Source organism: Capra hircus, chromosome 11, assembly GCF_001704415.2.
Source record: "Capra hircus breed San Clemente chromosome 11, ASM170441v1, whole genome shotgun sequence".
NCBI lineage: Eukaryota > Metazoa > Chordata > Mammalia > Artiodactyla > Bovidae > Capra > Capra hircus.
In genome coordinates this window covers 24,254,357-24,274,318 of record NC_030818.1, presented here as the reverse complement: position 1 = coordinate 24,274,318, position 19,962 = coordinate 24,254,357, and the positions used below count along the sequence as shown (strand labels likewise).

Genomic DNA, 19,962 nt, shown 5'->3' with positions numbered 1-19,962 from the left:
TCTAAAAGTCCTGGTAAACTACAGAATGAAGTCTGAGCCATGGTGCTAAGCCTGCCCCTGGTACCCCTAGCCCTCAGACGCCATGCAGTCTGCAAGTCTGCTCTCTCCCACCCCTCCCCCCGCCCCCACTTATCTCTCTTCCCTGTCTCCCTCTTTACCTGACGAGATGACTATTTGTCTGGTGTTGGAATCTGCATCTCCACATCTGTACATTAAATAGTCTTCAGCACTTAGGGGCTACTGCTAGGGCAGGGGACAAGACCCCAGTCCCTGTCCCAAGCTGAGTTACCTGTGGGAGGGTGACCGGAACACCGGGGTGGAGCGGGACTGGAAAGGCCACTCTGCCTGTGTCTGCTCTCAGCATCTCGGTGTAGCCAGCCTGCATCCATCTGCCTCATTTCCTGAGCAGTCTCCAGTGGCGGCAGCGCAGCCTCTCAGCTGCAGGCTGTTGGTTCTCCTTCACTAGTCACTGGCACTCGATATAAGTCATCCAGAAGTAGCTGGGATGATGCGACTCTCATCTTCCTCCGAGAGGGCCTCGTGGGAGGGAAGTCCCTTTACTCCCTGCGAGCCCACAGCCCTCTTCCCAGGACAGCACACTGTCACCCCAGGAGGCGAGGCTGGTGTGCGCACTCCTGTCCGCTGCTTCCCTGGGCTGGGAACCTCTGCAGAACCTTCCTGCCCCAGCCCTCCTGAGCAAAGAGCCAAGCCAGGGTAAAGCCTGTGCATATAGGGCCTCAATTTCAGATCAGATTCACAAATTTAATTTCCTATTCCTTAATTTAATTCTGCATTTTAGTTTTGTTTTTATTATTTACATGGGTTCCCTTTAATGATTCCAAATTGCTGCTGCCCTCTAGCAGTATTTTGTCTTAGGTTAACTTCTTGAAAACCGATCAGTGTTGGAGTTTATTCCGCGCTGGGTTGAGTTATTTTCTGAAACGAAGCACAATTAAATTAGAATAATGAACATGCTCTTTAGAGGATTAATTCATAATAAGCAGGCCATGTGCTACAGCTCACAGAAGAAAGGGCACGAGGACCGAAAGCTGTTTTTTTCTGCCTAAATATGAAAAGTACATTCTGCAGAGCAGAACAAATCAGCTAATGATATCCAGAGCGCTGGCCAGCCCCAGAGCGGCACGGAGCTGGCATCTCGAGTTAGCGCAGCTCTCACTGATGCTGCTGCCTACCTTCGCTTCTTGGGAAGGCTGGCAGCGGGTGAGCTGTCTGGCTTCCTTCTCCTCAGTGCAGCTGACCGAGGTCACTGTGGACCTCCTAGATTCTACCACAGCAAACCCCAAAGTTCACAGCCTGTGCCATCATGGGCTTTACCCTAAGAGCATCCCAGAGCCTGGTCATTCGTTTATTCTTTCCTCCAAAGGATGCTTTACTGAGCTTCTCTTATGGACCGGGCATCCACGGGTACCCCCTTGGGATACATCAGTGAAGGAGATAGACAAAGACCCCTTGCCTTTCTGGAGGCTATGTTCTAGCACTCGGAGACAGACAATGAACAGTAGAAATAATAAGAGAATTCTGAAGTATATTATGAGGCGATGAGTGAGGAGATTGGGAGTGGTGGGTGTGTGTGTGTGGTTTGCAGTTTTAAATATGGTGGGTCAGGGTAGGCTTGTGGAAAGCTGTCAGCTGAGCAAAGACTTGAGAGGCATGAGAAGTGAGTCACGTTCAGGAGCACCCAGGGGTCAAGAGCACTCCACAGGAAAAGGCTGGAAACAACACAGGGTAAATGCGCTAAGGCTGGAGTGTGGCTGGTGAGTTGAGGGTGGGCAGAGCCAGTGGGGCCTGAGAGGAGCAAGTAAGTGGGATGTGAATGAGACCAAATCTTCTGGGGCCCCCGGGTTCTGTGCTGAGTGAACGGGATGTCATGGCAGGGACTTGAGCAGAGGGGACACAATCTGACTCATGTGAAAGGGTCTCTGGCTTTTGACTGAGACTTTTCTGGGGTGAAGTAGGGTGGGGTGGGCGGAAGCTGCAAGACTTGTCAGGAGGCTAGCGGCTTAGGCCTCTAAAACTCTAGCCTCAGTTTGCCGTTTGCCATGTTCTCTGGACAGTGAAAATGGCCTTCCCTGGTGGCTCAGACAGTAAAGAATCTGCCTGAAGTGCAGGCGATCTGGGTTTGATCCCTGGGTCGGGAAGATCCCCTGGAGGATGAAATGGCCACCCACTCCAGTATTCTTGCCTGAGAAATCCCATGGACAGAGGGAGCCTGGTGGGTTACATTCCAAGGGGTCACAAAGAGTGACTAACACATTGGACTGCAGCAATATGCTGGGCCCAGGCTTCACAGCCAGGCCTGGAGGCTGAGTCTCCTGTAGCCCCCTGCCTCCCAGAAAAGCGGCTTTCAAGCAGCTGTGAAGCAGTGTGCAACCATTATTCTTTGTTTGGCCCTGATGATCCCTCTGCAGCCCCTCCCCACCCCTCCTACTGACCTGTGGACCAGGAGGCCGGAGCCTGCAATGGAAGGGGGCTTCCAGGCAGGGACAGCTCTGCACTGTCCCTTTGTTTGTCTCCGGCTCCTCTGAGAGGGAGACACCCTTTCATCCAGGTAACGAACCAAGTGACATCAGGTGGCCTCTGCTGGGCAGCTGCCACAGAAGCTGGGGACAGATCAAAGCAGAGGAGGCCCAACATCTGCTGCAACCAAAGCAAGGAAGAGGTACAAACAAGCTGAATGCATAAATAAGCAGATGAATGATTGATGGGAGGGGGGATGAATGATTAATGAATAAATGAATGATGAATCAACAGCTCAGAGCCCGCTCCAGCTCTCTGCTCCTTGGGTACAATCTCTCTTGGGAACCGAAGAATAAAGATCCTCCCAAGGCTATCACCTCTAGAATTCCTGCTGGAGTTGGGATGGCACTGCTTCTGTCCCCAGAGGTGGTAGAGGCTTTGGTCTCCGGGGCTGCAGGGACAGGTGGAAGGAAGGAGACCAGAGCCACTGGAACTGGGAAGGAAGATGCCTGGGCAGACTGGGTTCTAAGGGAGGAGAACTCTGAGGCTCTCACAGGTGGGGAAGGTGTGAGGAAAGAGAGTGTTTTAAAGAAGTTTAAAAAAAATCTTTTGGCCATGCCACAAGGCATGTGGGACCTTAGTTCCCTGGTGAGGGATCAAACCCACACCCTCTGCATTGGCAGAGCAGAATCATAACCACTAGACCACCAGGGAAGTCCCAAAAGGGTGTGTTAAATGTGGGTTTTATTATTACTCAGGTATTGTTATTACTCAGGTATGGTTAGGTCAATGGGTCAGAGGATCGGGAGACAATTGCCACTGAAAAGATAGTTTGTTATAGGGCCCCAAAAAAGGGCACAGGCCACACCATGGTGGGGGACACGGGGAAGCACCGTGGTCAGTCAAGGGGCAGAGGAAGTGACGGAAAAATGTGGACAAGAGCCTTTACTGTGGTTTCCACGGGCAGGCAGGGGAAGCAGATTGGCTAGTTTGAAACACTTCGCTGGGTTCTAATGCACAGGGGCTGTCCCTGCTGTCTGTACCCTGGTCCTGGGGAGATTAGAGCCGAGGATATTGTTGTGGACTGTAAAGTGATCTATAAAGGAGGTGGCTGAGGGCTTGGACTCTGGGTTGGTTGGTTTGCATACGAAAGCTGTACCGGCAGGTGAGTGTTTATCTCTAGGAAGTGGCTAACCCCGGAGAGGAGCAATCCCTCCAGTGTTAGCAAGACCACAGAGCAAAGCATCAAAATTACAGAAAATTTAACAAACACACTTAATACCAGAGGGACCCGGGTCCCTGGTGGCTCAGATAGTAAAGAATCTGACTACAATGCAGGAGACCTGGGGTCTCCCTGGGTCGGGCAGATTCCCTGGAGAAGGACACGGCAACCCACTCCAGTATTCTTGCCTGGAGAATCCCATGGACAGAGGAGCCTGGCGGGCTGCAGTCCATGGGGTTACAGAGTCGGACACGACTGAATGAGTAACACAACACAATACAGAGGGAAAGAGGAGAGACTTGGTTTTTCCTTTCCTAGTCCCACTCTAGACATTCTATAGATACGGGGTCTTGGATTAGTCTCATTGTAGACCTTGTTAGGGTAGAGAAGTGCATTTTAACTCAGTGTGTGATTGCATCATTTCAACAGGCAGGAAAATTTTGGTGACTGAAATTTCCAGAAACTTCTCTTGATGGGGCAGGGTGGTGATAACCCCTCCACTGCACTGGCACCACCCAGAGACTTGATAAACCCCCACTTCCAGAAGCTCTTGTTCCCTGGTGTGGCCAGATCCTTGTGTCTCACAGGGGAGAAGTACCCTGCGGGGCAGGGTTTGAGGAGGCAGAGTCTGGAGATGCTGGATCTTAGGGTCCCTCCCAATTTTGGAGGAAGGTCTTGCCACAGAATCTAGACTGTGAGTTGGAGGTTCAAAAGACCGCTCAGAAGAGTATGTGTAAATATGCCACTTTATTTTCTGAACTTGAATAGAAAATCAAAATCAAAATGGCTCCTATTGGCAAGCTTATTAAGGGCTAGATGTTGGGCTAAGAACTTTGCATTTTTATATCATTTAATTCCCTCAGCTACCCCAGGATGTTGGTATTTTTACCTTCGTTTTACAGACCAAACTGAGGCACCAACAGGATAAGTGACTTGCTGGCACGTGGTGGAGCCAGAATTGCACCCAGATGGGTCTCAGCCACTTGGAGTTGAAAACTGCCGGGACTTTCCGGAGGCCTCTTCCAACAACCCAGCTGATCTCTCTTCATTCCCCCAACCCGGGGCTTCTTGACCCTTTGAGGGCTGCAGGGCCCTCTAAGCATGCGATGAGTGTAACATCTCCTCCTAAATGCACACTTTGCATTTGCACAAGTACACCTGCAATGCAGTTTCAGGGGCCCACAGGCCCTCCTGAAGCTCTTGAACCCTGCCTCTGGCATTCGCTTTCTACAGTGACTGTTTTTCTTTCTCATAACCTTAGGGCACAGGGCAACCCTCCAGGCCCCAAAATCATCCCAGTGGGGAATGGAATCAGACAGGACAGGTTAATCAATGAAAGCTTGCAGCATGCTCCTTCCATAATTGCATTCCTGTCTTTTCATCCCGGCAGCCAGCACTTAGGGTAATTGCATTCCAATAAGGCTCCCAGGTTTGGGGCCTCTGGGGCCTGCCCTGGAACCTGTTGACATGCCATCTGCTTCCAGAGGGGGTTCTGGAGACCAGGACAGCCTTTTAAAATTCTTCTCTGTTGTCTTTGCTCTAAGAGAGACAAAGGACTCTGCAACAGATCTTGTCCAAAATCCCACTTTCTTAACCCACCCACATCAACCCTGGAGCCAAGGAGTCTTCCTCCCTCCCAGGCTGTCTTTCTGAAGTCAAAATAGCAGCACCTGTCATTCCAAGTGAATGACCTTTGGAAACACCTGGCTTCGGAGCAGGGGTTGGGGGTGGACACTGGGCTGGCTGCGTGGAACCCCTGCTCAGGACTAAAGGAATGAAGCACTTGGGGAGCTCCCTTAGAAGCTGGGCCTCATGCTGTCTCAAACACCTCCACTTCACTCATTTGCTCAAAAGATTTATCGGAACCTCCCTGAAAGACGCCTTCTCTTTGCAAAGAAAAGCCACTGTACAGAAAAGGAGGGAATCCCTCAAGAAGCAGGCAAATTTCATGAATCCAGAGAGTCTCATTTCCAGAAATATAACTTCCTTTACACAAGGTCCACGGCTTCTCCAGGCATCATGAAGTCTATACAAGTAACAGAAAAAGTGCAGGGTTCAGGGTGATTTAAGTTTCACTGGTTCCCAAATAGAGGTGCCTCCTCTGCTCACCCCCAGCAAAGGAATGAGGTCGTAAGTGGAGAGGTCTGGTGTTCTACGACTTACAGATGCACCCCTGCCCAACCCCCACCCCGTCCCGCAGCTTCCAGCACCTGATGCTTCTCTCCTGCAAAGAAAACTCTCCCCTGGGGCTCTTCGCCCTCTTGAAATTGAGCCCCAACAAGCCTGCCCACACCTGCCACCAGCCCGGCTCCCTTGTCCACCTCCTAAGGGCTGACAGCTGAGTCCCTCATGCCTGCTGAGACCTTCCCGCTCTCCCTCAGAGGCAATGGGTTGTTTCAGGATGGAAACGTTCTTACTGCAGAAGTGAAGGCAATGAGTACTCTTGGGTGGTTAATCACCTCTCCAACATTATAATCCTTGTGGCTGATCTGTGGTTTAGCAGAAAGCGTGGACTTTTCAGTGTGGCAGGCCACCGTTTGAATCGTGCTTCTGCTGAACATAGGCTGTGTGACACTGGGCCAGTCCCCTCACTAGCCTGCATCTTAGTTTCTCCCTGTGGGGGGTGGGGGTGAGGGTAACAGAATGAGATATGTATTGCAGCAGCAGTTCCCAATCTTTCTGGCACCAGGGACTGGTTCTGTAGAAGACATTTTTTCCACTGATGGGGTTGGGGGATGGTTTCAGAATTATTCAAGTGCATTCCATTTATTGTACACTTTATTTCTATTATTATTACATCAGCTCCATTTCAGATCCTGAAGGTTGGGGGACCCCTGCCTTACAATGGTTGCAACTAAAGAGATAACATGCCCTGACCCCCAGCATTTGATATTTGGTTTCCAGAATTCCATGGACAGAGAAGCCTGGCAGGCTCTATAGTCCCCGGGGTCACAAAGCGTTGGACACAACTGAGCGACTGACACTTTTTCTTCCTTCTTTCCTACGTGAAGGCACAATTCCTCTATAAAATGTTAGAAGGTTCTGCTGGGTTGTTCTCTATCAGTACCCTTGGACCTGACTTCTCCCCAGCTTTCCCCCCTCAATCATTCCATTCTGTTCTTTCTTTATCCTAGTCTCTCCTTCTACCTGGGACTTCCCTGGTGGCTCAGTGGTAAAGAATTCGCCTGTCAATGCAGGAGATGTGGGTTTGATCCCTGGGTCGGGAAGACCCCCTGGAGGAGGGGATGGCAACCCACTCCAGTATTCTTGCCTGGAGAATCCCATGGACAGAGGAGCTTGGTGGGCTATAGTCCAATGGGTTGCAAAAGAGTTGGACACGACTTGGTGACTGAGCTTGCCTGCCCTCTCTACCTATAGCACATTGCCTCAACTGCAAATCGCTGCTTCAGCCTTTCTCCAGAGAACGTGGTTCTCACTAACAGGCTTGGCATCCCTCCTGTGGATCATAGTAGCGGTTGGTGTGGCCTCACAAATGGGGACACGATAGACAGGTCAATTAGTCCATCCCTGCCTCTTCCGGTTTAACACATCCAAGTCTGTCAGGGCTGCTACCCACTTTCTGTGAGTGGTGAGACTGAATGGTACGTTTGAGTGGGGTGGATCTTACATGAGCACCAGCCTCCTGGGGACGAACAGGAGCTGGCAGGGCTGTGCGATGCACACATCCTCCTGTTCAAGGCCACGCCCGCTTCCATCTCTTCACTGTCACCAACATGCACACCCTTGCCATTGGCATCCCAATCAGGACTACCTGAGCCTCAGAGGACCCAGACCTAGAAGCACCACTTGGGGGTCTGTTTTGCATGCTTACAAGTTAAGTGTTTTAAATGGAATATTGAAGTTCCTAAGACAGTGCATGGATGGGGTGGGGGGTAGGGAGTGGGGTAGGAAAGGGGTCACAACAGGCCAGTGAAGATTAGGGATTTACTTAAACTGCTTGTTTGGGTAAGGGCTTTTAGGTGCAAAGCTGCTTTGCATGATAATGGCAGTTTATCTGAATTCCATTCTCCTGAAGGAAACTCTTTTACACTTAATTACTGTGACCAGTAAACCTGTTTTATCCTTAACGCCCTCTCCCCAGGGGTAGGGGTTTGGGGGCGGTTTTCCTCTCAGCTTCAATTCTGGTGACCATTGCCAAGGACAGACCCTCTAGTCATCTGTTGCAATCCAAGGAGGCCTGTCCACGTGGCAGGCAAAACCGAGGTGGGTGGAGGGCCCTTAAGGTGACTCAGTGAGGTCAGGTCTGGTTCAGGGTAACCTCTGAAAGTCCCTGGAGGGCTCCACAGCCAGCCGGGGCTGCCGAGAATGGGGCTGGGGTTAGGCTGCTGGCACTGAGCCTGAGGTCTCTGCTCCCAGAACCCGTGAATGCTAACCACTGATATTCACCTCATAGTCTCCTGCTTCTGAACTGACTGGCGGGGTGTGGTGGCTAACAGTGCTGGGTGGCGGTGGTTTGGTGGCAGGGGTGGGTGTGTGGGTAGTCAGGAGTAGAGGGGGAGTCCCTGGCTGACTTATCAGGGTGGTCCGGAGGTGGAGGGGCTCTATCTTGGCATTCGGTGGTGGTAGTAATTGTTTTCCAGGTAGGTTGGCAGCATTTATTTACCTGCCAGGCAAAGGGAGAGGAAGATGGAAAGGTTGGTAGGGAGAGTCAAAGAGCCCTGGTACAGAGAGGGAGCCCCAGGGAGACGCGCCTCAGCATTCAGAGGCTCCAGACAGGCAGGCAGGCTAGGGAAGGGTTAAAGAGTTTGGAAACTCCTGTTTCCTATCACTTGTCAGCCAGCCTCGCTCTCATCCTTATCAGCAGGGATAGGGCCATGCAGGGAGAGGCTCAGAGAGCTTTGGTTTCCAAGCTCTTCCCAGACTCCAAGCTCTCAGCGTTTCTCTTTACCTTCTAAGGGCTCGTGGCTCCGGCTGGGGGCAGGGCGGCGGGTAGGGTCTGGGAACCCAAACACGTTTAATGGAATAGAGTAGGAGTTACTAAATGCAGCCCTGGGGTAGTAGGGGGCTGAAGAATCTCAGGAGTAAACCATCAGAGTTAAACTGCCCCTCCTCCATACCCCCCGCCCCCACCTCCATAACAGAAAGCCAGATTCATGCAGCTGCGTCTTCACTCCTTAGTTAACTCACCACTGGCTGCTGCTGCTGCTGCTGCTAAGTTGCTTCAGTCGTGTCCGACTCTGTGCGACTCCAGAGACGACAGCCCACCAGGCTCCCCCGTCCCTGGGATTCTCCAGGCAAGAACACTGGGGTGGGTTGCCATTTCCTTCTCCAATGCATGAAAGCGAAAAGTGAAAGTGAAGTCGCTCAGTCGTGTCCGACTCCTAGTGACCCCATGGACTGCAGCCTACCAGGCTCCTCTGTCCGTGGGATTTTCCAGGCAAGAGTACTGGAGTGGGGTGCCATTGCCTTCTTCCACCATTGGCTAACACCCTTCAATGTATTTCCCTTTTACAGTTCCCGCTGAATCAGAGATCTCCGTTGTGTTCTTATGCACTGGCCTTTGGAACTCAAGTAAAGGCCCTTTGATTTCAGGTGAAATTCCTCTTGGTAGATTGGCCCTAGGCTGGTCTTTGGAGAGGTATGCAGTTTTTATTTCTTCTGTCAATACTAACTGTCCTCATTTCAGCCATTAGAAAACTTGATGTCTGCTTTTTATATCTTCATTCAAGTTATTGATTTAAAAGATGTTGCCTGGGAGAGGGCTGAGGGTGCGCCATCAGTCACACCAATATAGATTGTCTTCTAGAACTTGACATCAATCCAGGATCAGTGTCCTTTGAACCTGGTTATTAGTCCAGCTACTATATTGTGTCTCCCATATTGTGGTCCTCTGATTTATTAATATAATCCACCAGTGTTTCCAGAAGGTTACCATGAGAAAAGATAGGCCCCTCTCTGAAATCCAGTACACTTAGTTCCCTGTATCTTCCTGATTTGCCATTCTAGTAACCGTTAAAGAAGGAAGTAAGGTTCATATGATACTTTGAAGTAGACAAGAGATGGTATGAATTCAAATGTAAATATCATAACTACAATTTTGTAAGGAGCAAGTGTTTCTTGCCAAGAAGAAGTGGTACATAGTTCAGATAAGCCAAGGAGCTGGATCTGTAAGAGAGAACTGATCAAGGGAAGAAATGGGGATCTAAAGAGGATTTGAGTGCATCAAAAGCAGGGACTGGGGCAGCAGTTTGTGGAAAAGGCACAGTGATTTGGGGGTTTCAGTGATTTGGGGGTTCCTGTGACTGCAAGAGTAGTTCTTGGACTAGAACCAAGATTTCCACCCCGCTCCTGGAAAACCAGCCACAAGACATCGATTCTTCTAGATCTAGAAACTCCAGGCAGGTTCTGAAAACCCCAGGCTGACCCTCTATGCCTCTGCTAAGGCTGTTCACCTTGATAGCCCTCTACTTGCTGTCTGCGTGGTGAACATCTTCGTTTCCATTCCAAGTCTTGCTTGCCTCCTCCTCACCTCTGATTCCAGACTTTCCCAGGTAGAACTACTTCTCCCGCTGTGACTTTTTCTTCCCTGTGCAGATGTTCCCAATATACATTTGCACTGAGAACCCTGGATTGTACAGAGGAAAGAACACAGGCTTTGAAGCCCAGTAGAGTTAGATTTCAGCTCTGACTTTGTGTCTTATTTTAACCTCTCTAAATCTCATTTTCCTTATCTGTAAAGTTGGGACGGGAGTAAATACTCAATAGGACTGGCAAGAGGATTCAACAGATAGTGAGCACAGAGCACTGTATTAGTTATCTTCTGCTGCAGAACAAATTACCCCAAATTTAGTGGCTTAAACCAATAATGAACACACTCTCACACACTTTCTGTGGGTCAGGAATTTGGGAATGACTTGGCTGAGTGGTTCTGACCTGATGTTTCCAATGACGTTGCAGTCATCTGAAGGCTTGTTTGAAACTGGAGGCTTTGCTTTCAGATGGCTGAGCCACATGGCTGTTAGCAAAAAGTTTTAGTTCCTCCCAGGTTGTTGGTGGGAGGCCTCATTTCTTCTCCATGTGGTCTCCCAATAGGGCTTCTTGAATGTCATCACTACACGGCAGTCGGATTTCTTCTAGGGTGCCCGTTCTGAGATGGAAGCTGCATAGCACCTATGGTCCAGTCTCTGAAGGCACACACAGTTCTTCCCATAAATTCAATTAGTTACAGATGTCAGTCCTGCTCAGTATAGAATAGGACTACAGAAGTACATGAATACCAGGGAGTAAGCATCTTTGGGGTCCATACCCAGCCTATTGTTTAATGTTGTTCAGTTGCTAAGTTGTGTCTGACTCTTTGCAACCCCATGGATTGCAGAATGCCTGGCTTCCTATCTTCCTATGTTCTTCACTGTCTCCCAAGGGTTGCTGGATATCTTCCTATGTCCTTCACTATCTCCCAGGGTTTGCTTAAATTCATGTCCATTGAGTTGGTGATGCCCTCCAACTATCTCATCCTCTGTCGCCCTCTTCTTCTGCCTTCGACCTTTCCCAGCATCAGGGATTTTCTAGTGAGTCAGCTCTTCACATCAGGTGACCAAAGTATTGGAGCTTCAACATCAGTCCTTCCAATGAATATTCAGGGTTGATTTCCTTTAGGATTGACTGACTTGATCTCCTTGCTGTCCAAGGGATTCTCAAGAGTCTTCTCCAGCACAGTTCAAAAGCATCAATTCTTTGGTGTTCGGCCTTCTTTATGGTCCAACTCTCACATCCATACATGACTACTGGAAAAACTATACCTTTAACTATGTGGACCTTTGTTGGCAAAGTGATGTCTCTGCTTTTTAACATGCTGTCTAGGTTTGTCATAGCTTTTCTTCCAAGGAGCAAGTGTCTTTTAATTTCATGGCTGCAGTTAATATCTGCAGTGATTGTGGAGCCCAAGAAAATGAAATCTGTCACTTTTTCCACTTTTTCACAATCTCTTTTGTTACTGAAAGCGTGTCATATCATAAGGTGGAAACAAAGTCTCCACTGACAGATTGATGCATTAAGAAATGTGAGATCTATTTGTGTATATGTATATGCTGCTGCTGCTGCTAAGTCACTTCAGTCGTGTCCGACTCTGTGCGACCCCAAAGACGGCAGCCCACCAGGCTCCTCCGTCCCTGGGATTCTCCAGGCAAGAACGCTGGAGTGGGCTGCCACTTCCTTCTCCAATGGGTGAAAGTGAATGGAATATTATTCAGGCTTAAATATAATATATATTACATACACATAATGGAATATTATTTAGTCTTGAAAGGAAACCCTGCCATTTGCAACAGCATGGGTGAACCTGGGGAACATTCTGCTAAGTAAACCAACACAGGCAAATACTACATGATCTCACTCATATGTGGAATCTAAAAAAAGAACAAAAAAAGAACAGAGAACAGAATGGTGATTACCAGAGGCTGGGGTGTGGGGAAAAACTAGAGATATTGATTGAAGCATACAAACTTACAGTTATAAGATGAGTAAGTTCTAGAAACCTAATATAAAGCATGGTGACTATAGTTAATAGTAATGCATTGTAGACTTGAAATTTGCTGAGAGAGTAAATCTCAAATGTTCTCACGACACACAAAATGTTTAACTATGGGAGATGATGGATACATTAGCTAGTTTGTGGTCAACATATCTGTATATCAAAACATCACATTATATACATGAAATGTAGATAATTTTTGTCAAAAATAAATTTCAAAAAATAGTTTAGAAAAGTCTGTCATAAGGGTCCAATTAATAGTAGCTGCCATTATTATTAATTCATAAATCTGCATTTTCTACTAGAAAATAAACCCCTCAAGGGTGGTCATTGTGTCTGGACTATTTGTATCCCAAGTTCTTAGAATGGTGTCAAGTGTATTGGTAGGTCCATACTAGATGTTGGTGGAGAATACATGAATGAAGACTCAGAGAGTTAGTCTAGTGGTCTAGTGGCAGGCTCAGAGTGACTGGGGAGAGTTCACACTCAGATGTTCAGTAGAATTCTGGAACAACCATGTACCTGGAATTACCAACCTGTATAGAATCAAGACGTGATGGTTCCTTACATTTTGATGCTTGAGTACCAAAGACATTTGATACCTTAACAGCAGACAGGACAGGAGTTCTTAATTCTCTTTGGAAAAGAGGCCCTGATCAGGAATTTTGGCGTGGAGCAATAATCTCAGTCCCATGATTTAAACAGTGAACCCTCTGCTGTTTATTTCCCCAGGCTAGGGCAGACATGGGAACCTCTTGATATTTTTGTCATACTCAAATTCCTGTCTTGATGACTCCCATGTCCTTCGACTGGGCAGAACAATCTCCCTTTCTAGAAGATCTGATGCACATTTCTTAGAGTTAATTAAAAGTGCACAGAGAGTTTCATGTCAGAGACCTGCCCTGCTCCTCCTGCCCTCCCAGCAGCAAAGGAGCTGAATCTGTGAGGTAAGTGATACTCCAGGCAATATTGAGTTTCGAGACATGTCGCTCAAATTGTAAGCCTTGCTCCCGCCCCTTGGGCTTGAAAGTTCACCGATTGTCCTTTTCCCACAGACGGAGCCCTCTGTCTCTTCTGGTGTATGTGTGTTTGCTCCCTTTTCCAATAAGAAGCCACTCCCGTGGGGCTGCACCTCCAGAGCCTGGGACATAAAGACCTGTGGAGAAGCAGGTGTCTTCGCAGGGATTTCCCATGTAGATCACATTCCCAGTTGCCTGAGGTTCCGTTTCTCCCCAGTTCCTTGAAATCTCAAATGAGTAGGTTTATTTGGCCCTTTCTCCCTTCTTTAAGCCAGGGTGAGAGTGGCAAGAAGGGAGGAATTCTTTTTCTATCGGAGTGGAAGGAGCTCGGTTGCAAAGATCAATATGTTGCCCTAGATAATAAAAAGAAGATTGAGACATAAACCTAGACACACCATGGGAGACACTTGATATTTGCATTGCACTTAAACCCAACCAGGTCTCTCTAGGGGACTCTGAAAGGAAATTAAAAATGCTTGTTGATTGAAATTAAAAAATGCCATAATTGGGTCTGTTATTATGTATCAGGGACCATTATAATCCCAGGCAACTGCGCTCTGGAACGACCCCCATCTTGAATGAGATTCTTTTCATGGCATTCATTTCACTTTCCAAAAGGATTTAACCAGAAAGGACATTTTTGGTAGAGACAGCATTGAGAAATATGGCCAGTGGGAGAGTTGGAGACTCGTGCATATGAGGAATTCTTTGGGTATAGGATCAAGGCGATGTGACTATTGGTTTTCAGTTTCCCCCTTTGCGTAGCTGTGGAAAGAATGTGTCATTCCTGGTCAAAAACCCTGCCAAAGTATTTCCTTGGAGATAAAAACACAGAATACAAGTTTTAAGAAACATTTTTTGGGGAGTCAAAAGAATGTTAATGATTAAATTATTAAAGAAGTTGAAAATAAAATAAATACTTATGACCAGTTAAAATATTTAAAAAGATACTGAAAGAAAATATTAAGTGTTCAGAGGGGAACCAGGGAGTGGGGCAGAGAGAACCCAAAGAGGGACAGTGTAGAAACCAAATTGAGGAAGCAAGACTTTTTAACTAATGATTATTAGAGAAACAACAACAGTGATTCTTTTAAAAAACCAATTATGATTCTAGGAAAAGGGACGCAAAATAATCTGTCAGCCATACTACGTTGGGTAAGCTATGAGATTTATGGATAGTATCTCTTATTTCTTCTGTGACTGAAAAACACTTTTTTGGATTGTTTTGTTCAGTTGACAACCATTTATTGAGCAGATACTGTATGCCATTGTTTGGCATATCCATATGCAATAAATACATTAAAAAAAATCCTTGCAACAACTCTATGAGTAGGTATAATTATCACTCCCATTTTATAGGTAAGGAAAGTGAGGCCCAAGTAGATTAAGCACTTGCTGAGTGCCACAATTAGGAAGCAGTAAGGTGTGGATTTGAACCTAGGAAGTCCTGTAAACCATTGCATAATGCCATCCCTTAATAAATATGTGAGCAACCAAAATGCAAGACAGAGTGGAAAGCACTTCATGGGTGATGAAATCAGCTGCAATCAAAGTTCTAACCTCTGGCAAGGGAAGGGGATGGTAGGAGGGAGCTCCCTTGAGGGGTAGTATTTGAGCGGGGTCTTCAATGTGGGCGAGATTTTCTAAGTGAGCAGAGGAAGAAGCATCTTCAAGATGGAGGGGCTGACATGAACCAGGGCTTGGAATTGGAAAGTGAAAGATTTGTTTGGAGAAGTTTATGATTCCAGTGTGTGGGGACAGCAGTTGTCCAGGGTGGCAGCAGGTTAGCTGGAGTGAGAGGAAGCCGTCAGGAGCAGGGCTTCTCCTGTTGAGTGCACACGTGGGCGACAGGGGTAGAGGTTGGGAGTGGGGGGGTGGGTTCTTGTTAAACGCCACTTTCTGCTCCAGTAGTCTGTGGCACCAGCCCGCAGGGATGGCCAGGCAGCCGGTCTTGGATCACACTGGGCATCTGGGCTCTTGAGGGCCTTGTTTTCCTGGCTCAGGGTGTGGAATTTATTTGGTAAACCCAGGGCTGCACAGATGGATTCTATGCAGGAAAGACAGGTTTTAGAAAGATGTTTGGTGGTAGTGTAGAGTGCTCTGAAGGCCTTTAGGCTTTGATTTCTTTAGCTCCTAGCTTGCAACCCTCAAAGCTCAGAACACTGACTCAAATGGGGTTTGGGCAGAAAAACCCAGAGTTCCCGGCTAGTTGACAGGACTCAGCTCACCTTTGGCTTCTAGTTATCACTTTTTCAGCAGAGCTGCCTAGAAACCATTTCTCCCCTCCTCCAGGACTGGCCAGTAGCAAAATCTGTCCTATTCTATAGAGTTCAAAAAGGAGATGAAACGTTGGCTTGACCTTGGTTCATCCTTGTGGGCCCATCCCGGTAAAGGCTGGGCCTTGTCACCCAGCACATTCTGGATCACTTTTCCACAACCGACAGATCTGCTTAGGAAAGGGAAAATGCTGCTAATATCAGCCTGAAAAAAACATCATCAGGAAATTAAATCTGTGGCTTTAAAAAATCCCACACTGCTTTCTGGCTCTGCTCCCTCTCCCAACAGGGATTGCTCCCTGGGCCTGGGGGCCTCCTTCCGGCTTCCTCCCTCCCTATCAAGTCCTCCCACCCTCCATCCCCTCCCCCAGCCTCCTCTCCCGCTTTCCTCCCTTTCTTTCTCCTCCCTCAGGACCTCCAGCCTCCCTTCTTTCTTCTCACTGGGCTTCTCCTTTGTGGCTTCAGGCTTCCCTTCCGGTCTCCAGGCCTCCAGCTTTTCCTCAGCTCCAGGGAAGCATCTGTCTGTCTCCTTTTCATTTCCCATCAGGGAATCCTAAATGCTGAATGGGCCCTTCAGACCAGGCCCTGAAGGGGACTTGGCTGGGGCACTAGGGGAGAGGGGAGGGGTGCTGGGGACCTGCCGGGTCCATACAGAAGCCCATTGATAGTCAGCCCCTCGACACAGACAACCCAGCCCAGCCTCCATGGCTCCAGGCGGAGAAAAGTGTCCCTGGAGGCAGTGGTCAGCCACCCGGCCATCGTGAATGACCTCAGTGTGTGACTGGTGGGGGAGCCTTCAGTCTGTACCGTCCAAATCCTACAGGTCTATCAGCCCTACCATCGGTGTGAATATATTCGTCTTGAAAATAATTTGTCAGTACATCTCCATCAGCAGTGCTGATTTCATTAATTGAAAGAATTAGTTCTTTGTGGCCAATGGAAGAACATGGAGCCAAAACACACGGAACACTTTTTCCCCAGTGACCCAGAGACCCTTGGACGAACTCCTGGGTGCCATGAAAATGGATCGTTTTGCAGAAAGAATATCGTTGGATGTTTATTTAACATCACTTTCCATCCCCCCAAAAAGACCTTCAATCCTTCTCACATCTGGCTGCTTTTCTTCCTCCACTTTTTGTGCAGAGCCAGGGCAGGGAGGAAACTTCATCAGCCCGAAAACATCCAGCAGCAAAGTGTAAATTAAATGTGCAGAGGGGCCAGGGGCAGGGGAGTCTTATATCCTCGGGGTGGAGGAGTAAGGAGACTGTGTCCTCACCCTTACTCAGTATGGGCAGAACTGTTTCTGGACCCTGCATCTGCCACTGGGAGCTGTGTGACCTTAGGCAAAACACTCTACTCTTCTGGGCCTCAGTTTCCTTACAAAATGGTGGGGGTGGGGCACTAAAGATACCCTCATGGGGCTCTGGGAGGATTAAAGGGGGTAATGTGTGTTCAGCGTATGGCACATAGTAGAAACTTAATTGATGGTAGCTATGATTATTCTTGTCAGGATCAAAATCAGAACAGAATTTCAACTGTCCCTAGATCTCAGAGACCTGCCTTTGCCAGTTCCATTCAGGGAGACAGATGGGCAGAAGTATACCTGATGGGGGCGGGGGAGACAGATGGACAGAAAAGCATGATCAAGGGGATCGGAGGGCAGGACAGACCAATGGGTTGATGGACAGATGGGACATCTCATGGGGAAAGTAAATTGATGACAACTCAAAGGAGATACTGAGACACGGTGGTCCTGTGGGAGGGACAGATGGATGAGGTCCAACAGGGGAGAGAGAGATATGACAGGCCAAAGTGGAAGATGGATGGCAATTTCATAGTGGAGTGGGGGTGGGCATGGGCAACCCAGTGACTGAGGAGAACAGATGGACACCATGCTGATGGTGGGGCCTGGGCTTCCTGTTTAGTCTCTTCCTCAGGGCTGGACATCCCTGAATTCAGAAGCACCCCAGGGGCTCTGTGGGCATTTGAGAGATGGGGGCGGGGGGTATCACATGACCTGAGAAGACACTAAGCCCTGGGTTGGGTCGGCTGGGGCCTCTGTGCCGCCCCCTCCCACAACCCCTCCCTGGGTGGCCACACAGATGAAGGCTGAGCCATGATGGGAAGGGGAGGAGGGAGAAGGAGGAGTGAAGAGGAGGAGGAGGAGAAGGTGGGAGAAAACAACGTTTTGAAAGAAAAGGGAAATAAAACTGGCTAAAAGTTTTATTTATTTAAAATAAAGGTTCAGTTATGCTTGACTGTAAACATGCCGGCCCATCCCTCCCTCCCTCCCTCTCCTCCTGGCAGAGGCCTGGGACCACACAGCAAGCCGGGGGCAGGAGGCAGAGAAGGCCAGAGTAGGCCGTGGGGAGGGGTGGGACTAGGGTGCCCCAGGTGTGGGGAGGGGAGAGGGACCTAGGAACTTGGCAACCCGTGGAGCACAGCTGGGTCCAAGACCCGCTGGCCCTCAACTCCCAGTCGTTCGGCACACAAACCCCGAATAGTCCCAAAGGCTTCAGGTCCACACACAGCCCAAAAATGCTCGGCAGGGAGATGCAGATGGCGTAGCCACGCACAGGGACACTCACAGGTGTGCCGGTCTTTCTCTCACCTTCCTCTCTGATTTTCTGTTTGTCAGAGATAGACAGCAGGGTCCTCCAGGAGGTGGCAGAACTCCAGCTGTGAGTCACTGGTTCTTTTTGAACTCAAAATCCTTACCTCTTTCTGGTTCCACCTGACTTCCTTCTGTCTTTTTCTCGGACTGAGCCTGTTTGGGTGGCCTGTAAGAATCTATGAGCTTGATGAAGCAGGATCTGGAGTAGAGACAGGTGTGGGGGACCCTGCCTTGCAGATCCTTGATGAAGACATTGTGCAGGCTGCCATTGGTGGCCCCACTGGCCAGGGAAGGGCTGTGGTATGCAGCAGGGTCAGGAGGCAGGAGGCAGGAAATGTTTGTGATAACAGCCTTCCCCTCTAGCAAGCTCCCCTCCAGTCCAGACTGGGTGGTAGGGTAAGGTCAGGGGGCTACAGAATGCCAGCCTTGGGGACTGAGGCGGGAAGGGCGGCATTCGTGGGGGCCCCTGGGGCTGAAGAAAGGCTGCGCCTGGGGATAAAACTGACCCTGGAAAACCAGACAGGGCTGCCTTCCTTTGGGATCAGAAGGCTCAACCAGACTTCAATAAGGCCAGATCAATAAGGCCAATTCTTTTTCCTTAAGAAAAAGAAAAGAGGAAACAAACACCCCTCCCCTCCCAGACTTTATTAATCCAAGTTGCTGGGAGCTGGAGTAGGTCTCAGTCAGTCCTGGCCCCAGGGCAATTCATGCTCCAGGTTGGTCCCACTGGGGGCCACTTGTGACACTAACCAGAAAAATGGGAAATGGAAGTGTGTGCTGAGGACCAGGTGGGAGGCTCCGAGATGGAATCCAACCCAAGGGAGTCTTCTGCTGGGAATGGAGGCTCAGGGATGTAGTCATGGAGCAAAGTTTTGGAGGCTTCGTGCTCCTCCGGCTCCTACTGTCTCCTGTTTGCTCGGGGTGGGGCGGGGCAGCAACCTCGCCATCTGTGGTTGACTTGGACAGCTCACAAAGGAGCAGGAAGTGCTGCAGAGGAGCCACCACGGGTGCTATTGTGCCACTGGCCCTTCGGAAGGATTAGCAGCTTCTATCTGTCCCTGGGGGCTGCACTGTAAATGCCTGTGTAATGCTAATTTGTGGTTGGCAGGAGATTGATTGGGAAGGAGCTGAACAATGGCAAGAGGAGGCCAAGCTCTCTCCTACTTCAGGATAACCTGTGTGTGTGTCTTCTAGAAGGAATGTAGCAACAAGGGCACAGAAAGGATGGTTGAAAGAGAGGACGAGGTTTAAGGCACCATTGGTCAGAATGAAGTCTGCGGGGTATAACTCAGGGAGATATTTTTGAAGGGAGTAAGTAACATCCTATCACTTTTGCTGTGTTCTATTTGTTGAAAGCAAATTCCTAGGTCCAATTCCCGCTGAAGGAGAAGGGATTACACAGGAGGCCAGAATCCGTGAGAGCCATTTCAGAAGCTGTGCAGGACCCTTAGAGTTCCTAGTCAGTGCTCAGGAAAAGATGTTGTTACTTGGTCTGGTGTGATCTGGAAGACACGCTGTTTTTCCCCGGGGGCCCTGGCCTCTGCTGTCCCATCTTTCCTACTGGAACTGGTTTTCACGGAACGTGTTCCTTCCAGTGCTGTGGGGTTTGTAATTGCCCTCTCTGGGCGTTGGCTGGCCAGCAGAGGACAGATGCTAACTCGTATTCACACTGTCTTCCTAACTGTCTCTTTGAGAACATGTGTGGTCCTGCATTGTCGTCAGTGTACAGATATTTTAATTTCCTGCTCACCTGCTCATTAGAGGATCTGATTTCTTCCTGCACTTATTTATTTATTTTTCTCTAGCAGCCTGTAGACAGGTATTTCTGTCTGACCATCTGGTAGCCATTCACCTATATGACA

General features: G+C 48.9%; 1 protein-coding gene across 1 annotated transcript; it reads left to right on the top strand.

The window, feature by feature from the left end:
• C11H2orf91 (chromosome 11 C2orf91 homolog) lies at window positions 2,425–10,147 on the top strand (the record flags this gene model as incomplete). Its single annotated transcript, XM_018054710.1, is given in 7 exon segments — window positions 2,425–2,500; window positions 2,503–2,523; window positions 2,526–2,578; window positions 2,580–2,680; window positions 6,082–6,137; window positions 9,176–9,299; window positions 10,105–10,147. Coding segments are annotated over 7 exon segments (474 nt in total), but the record flags the coding sequence as incomplete, so codon positions are not given.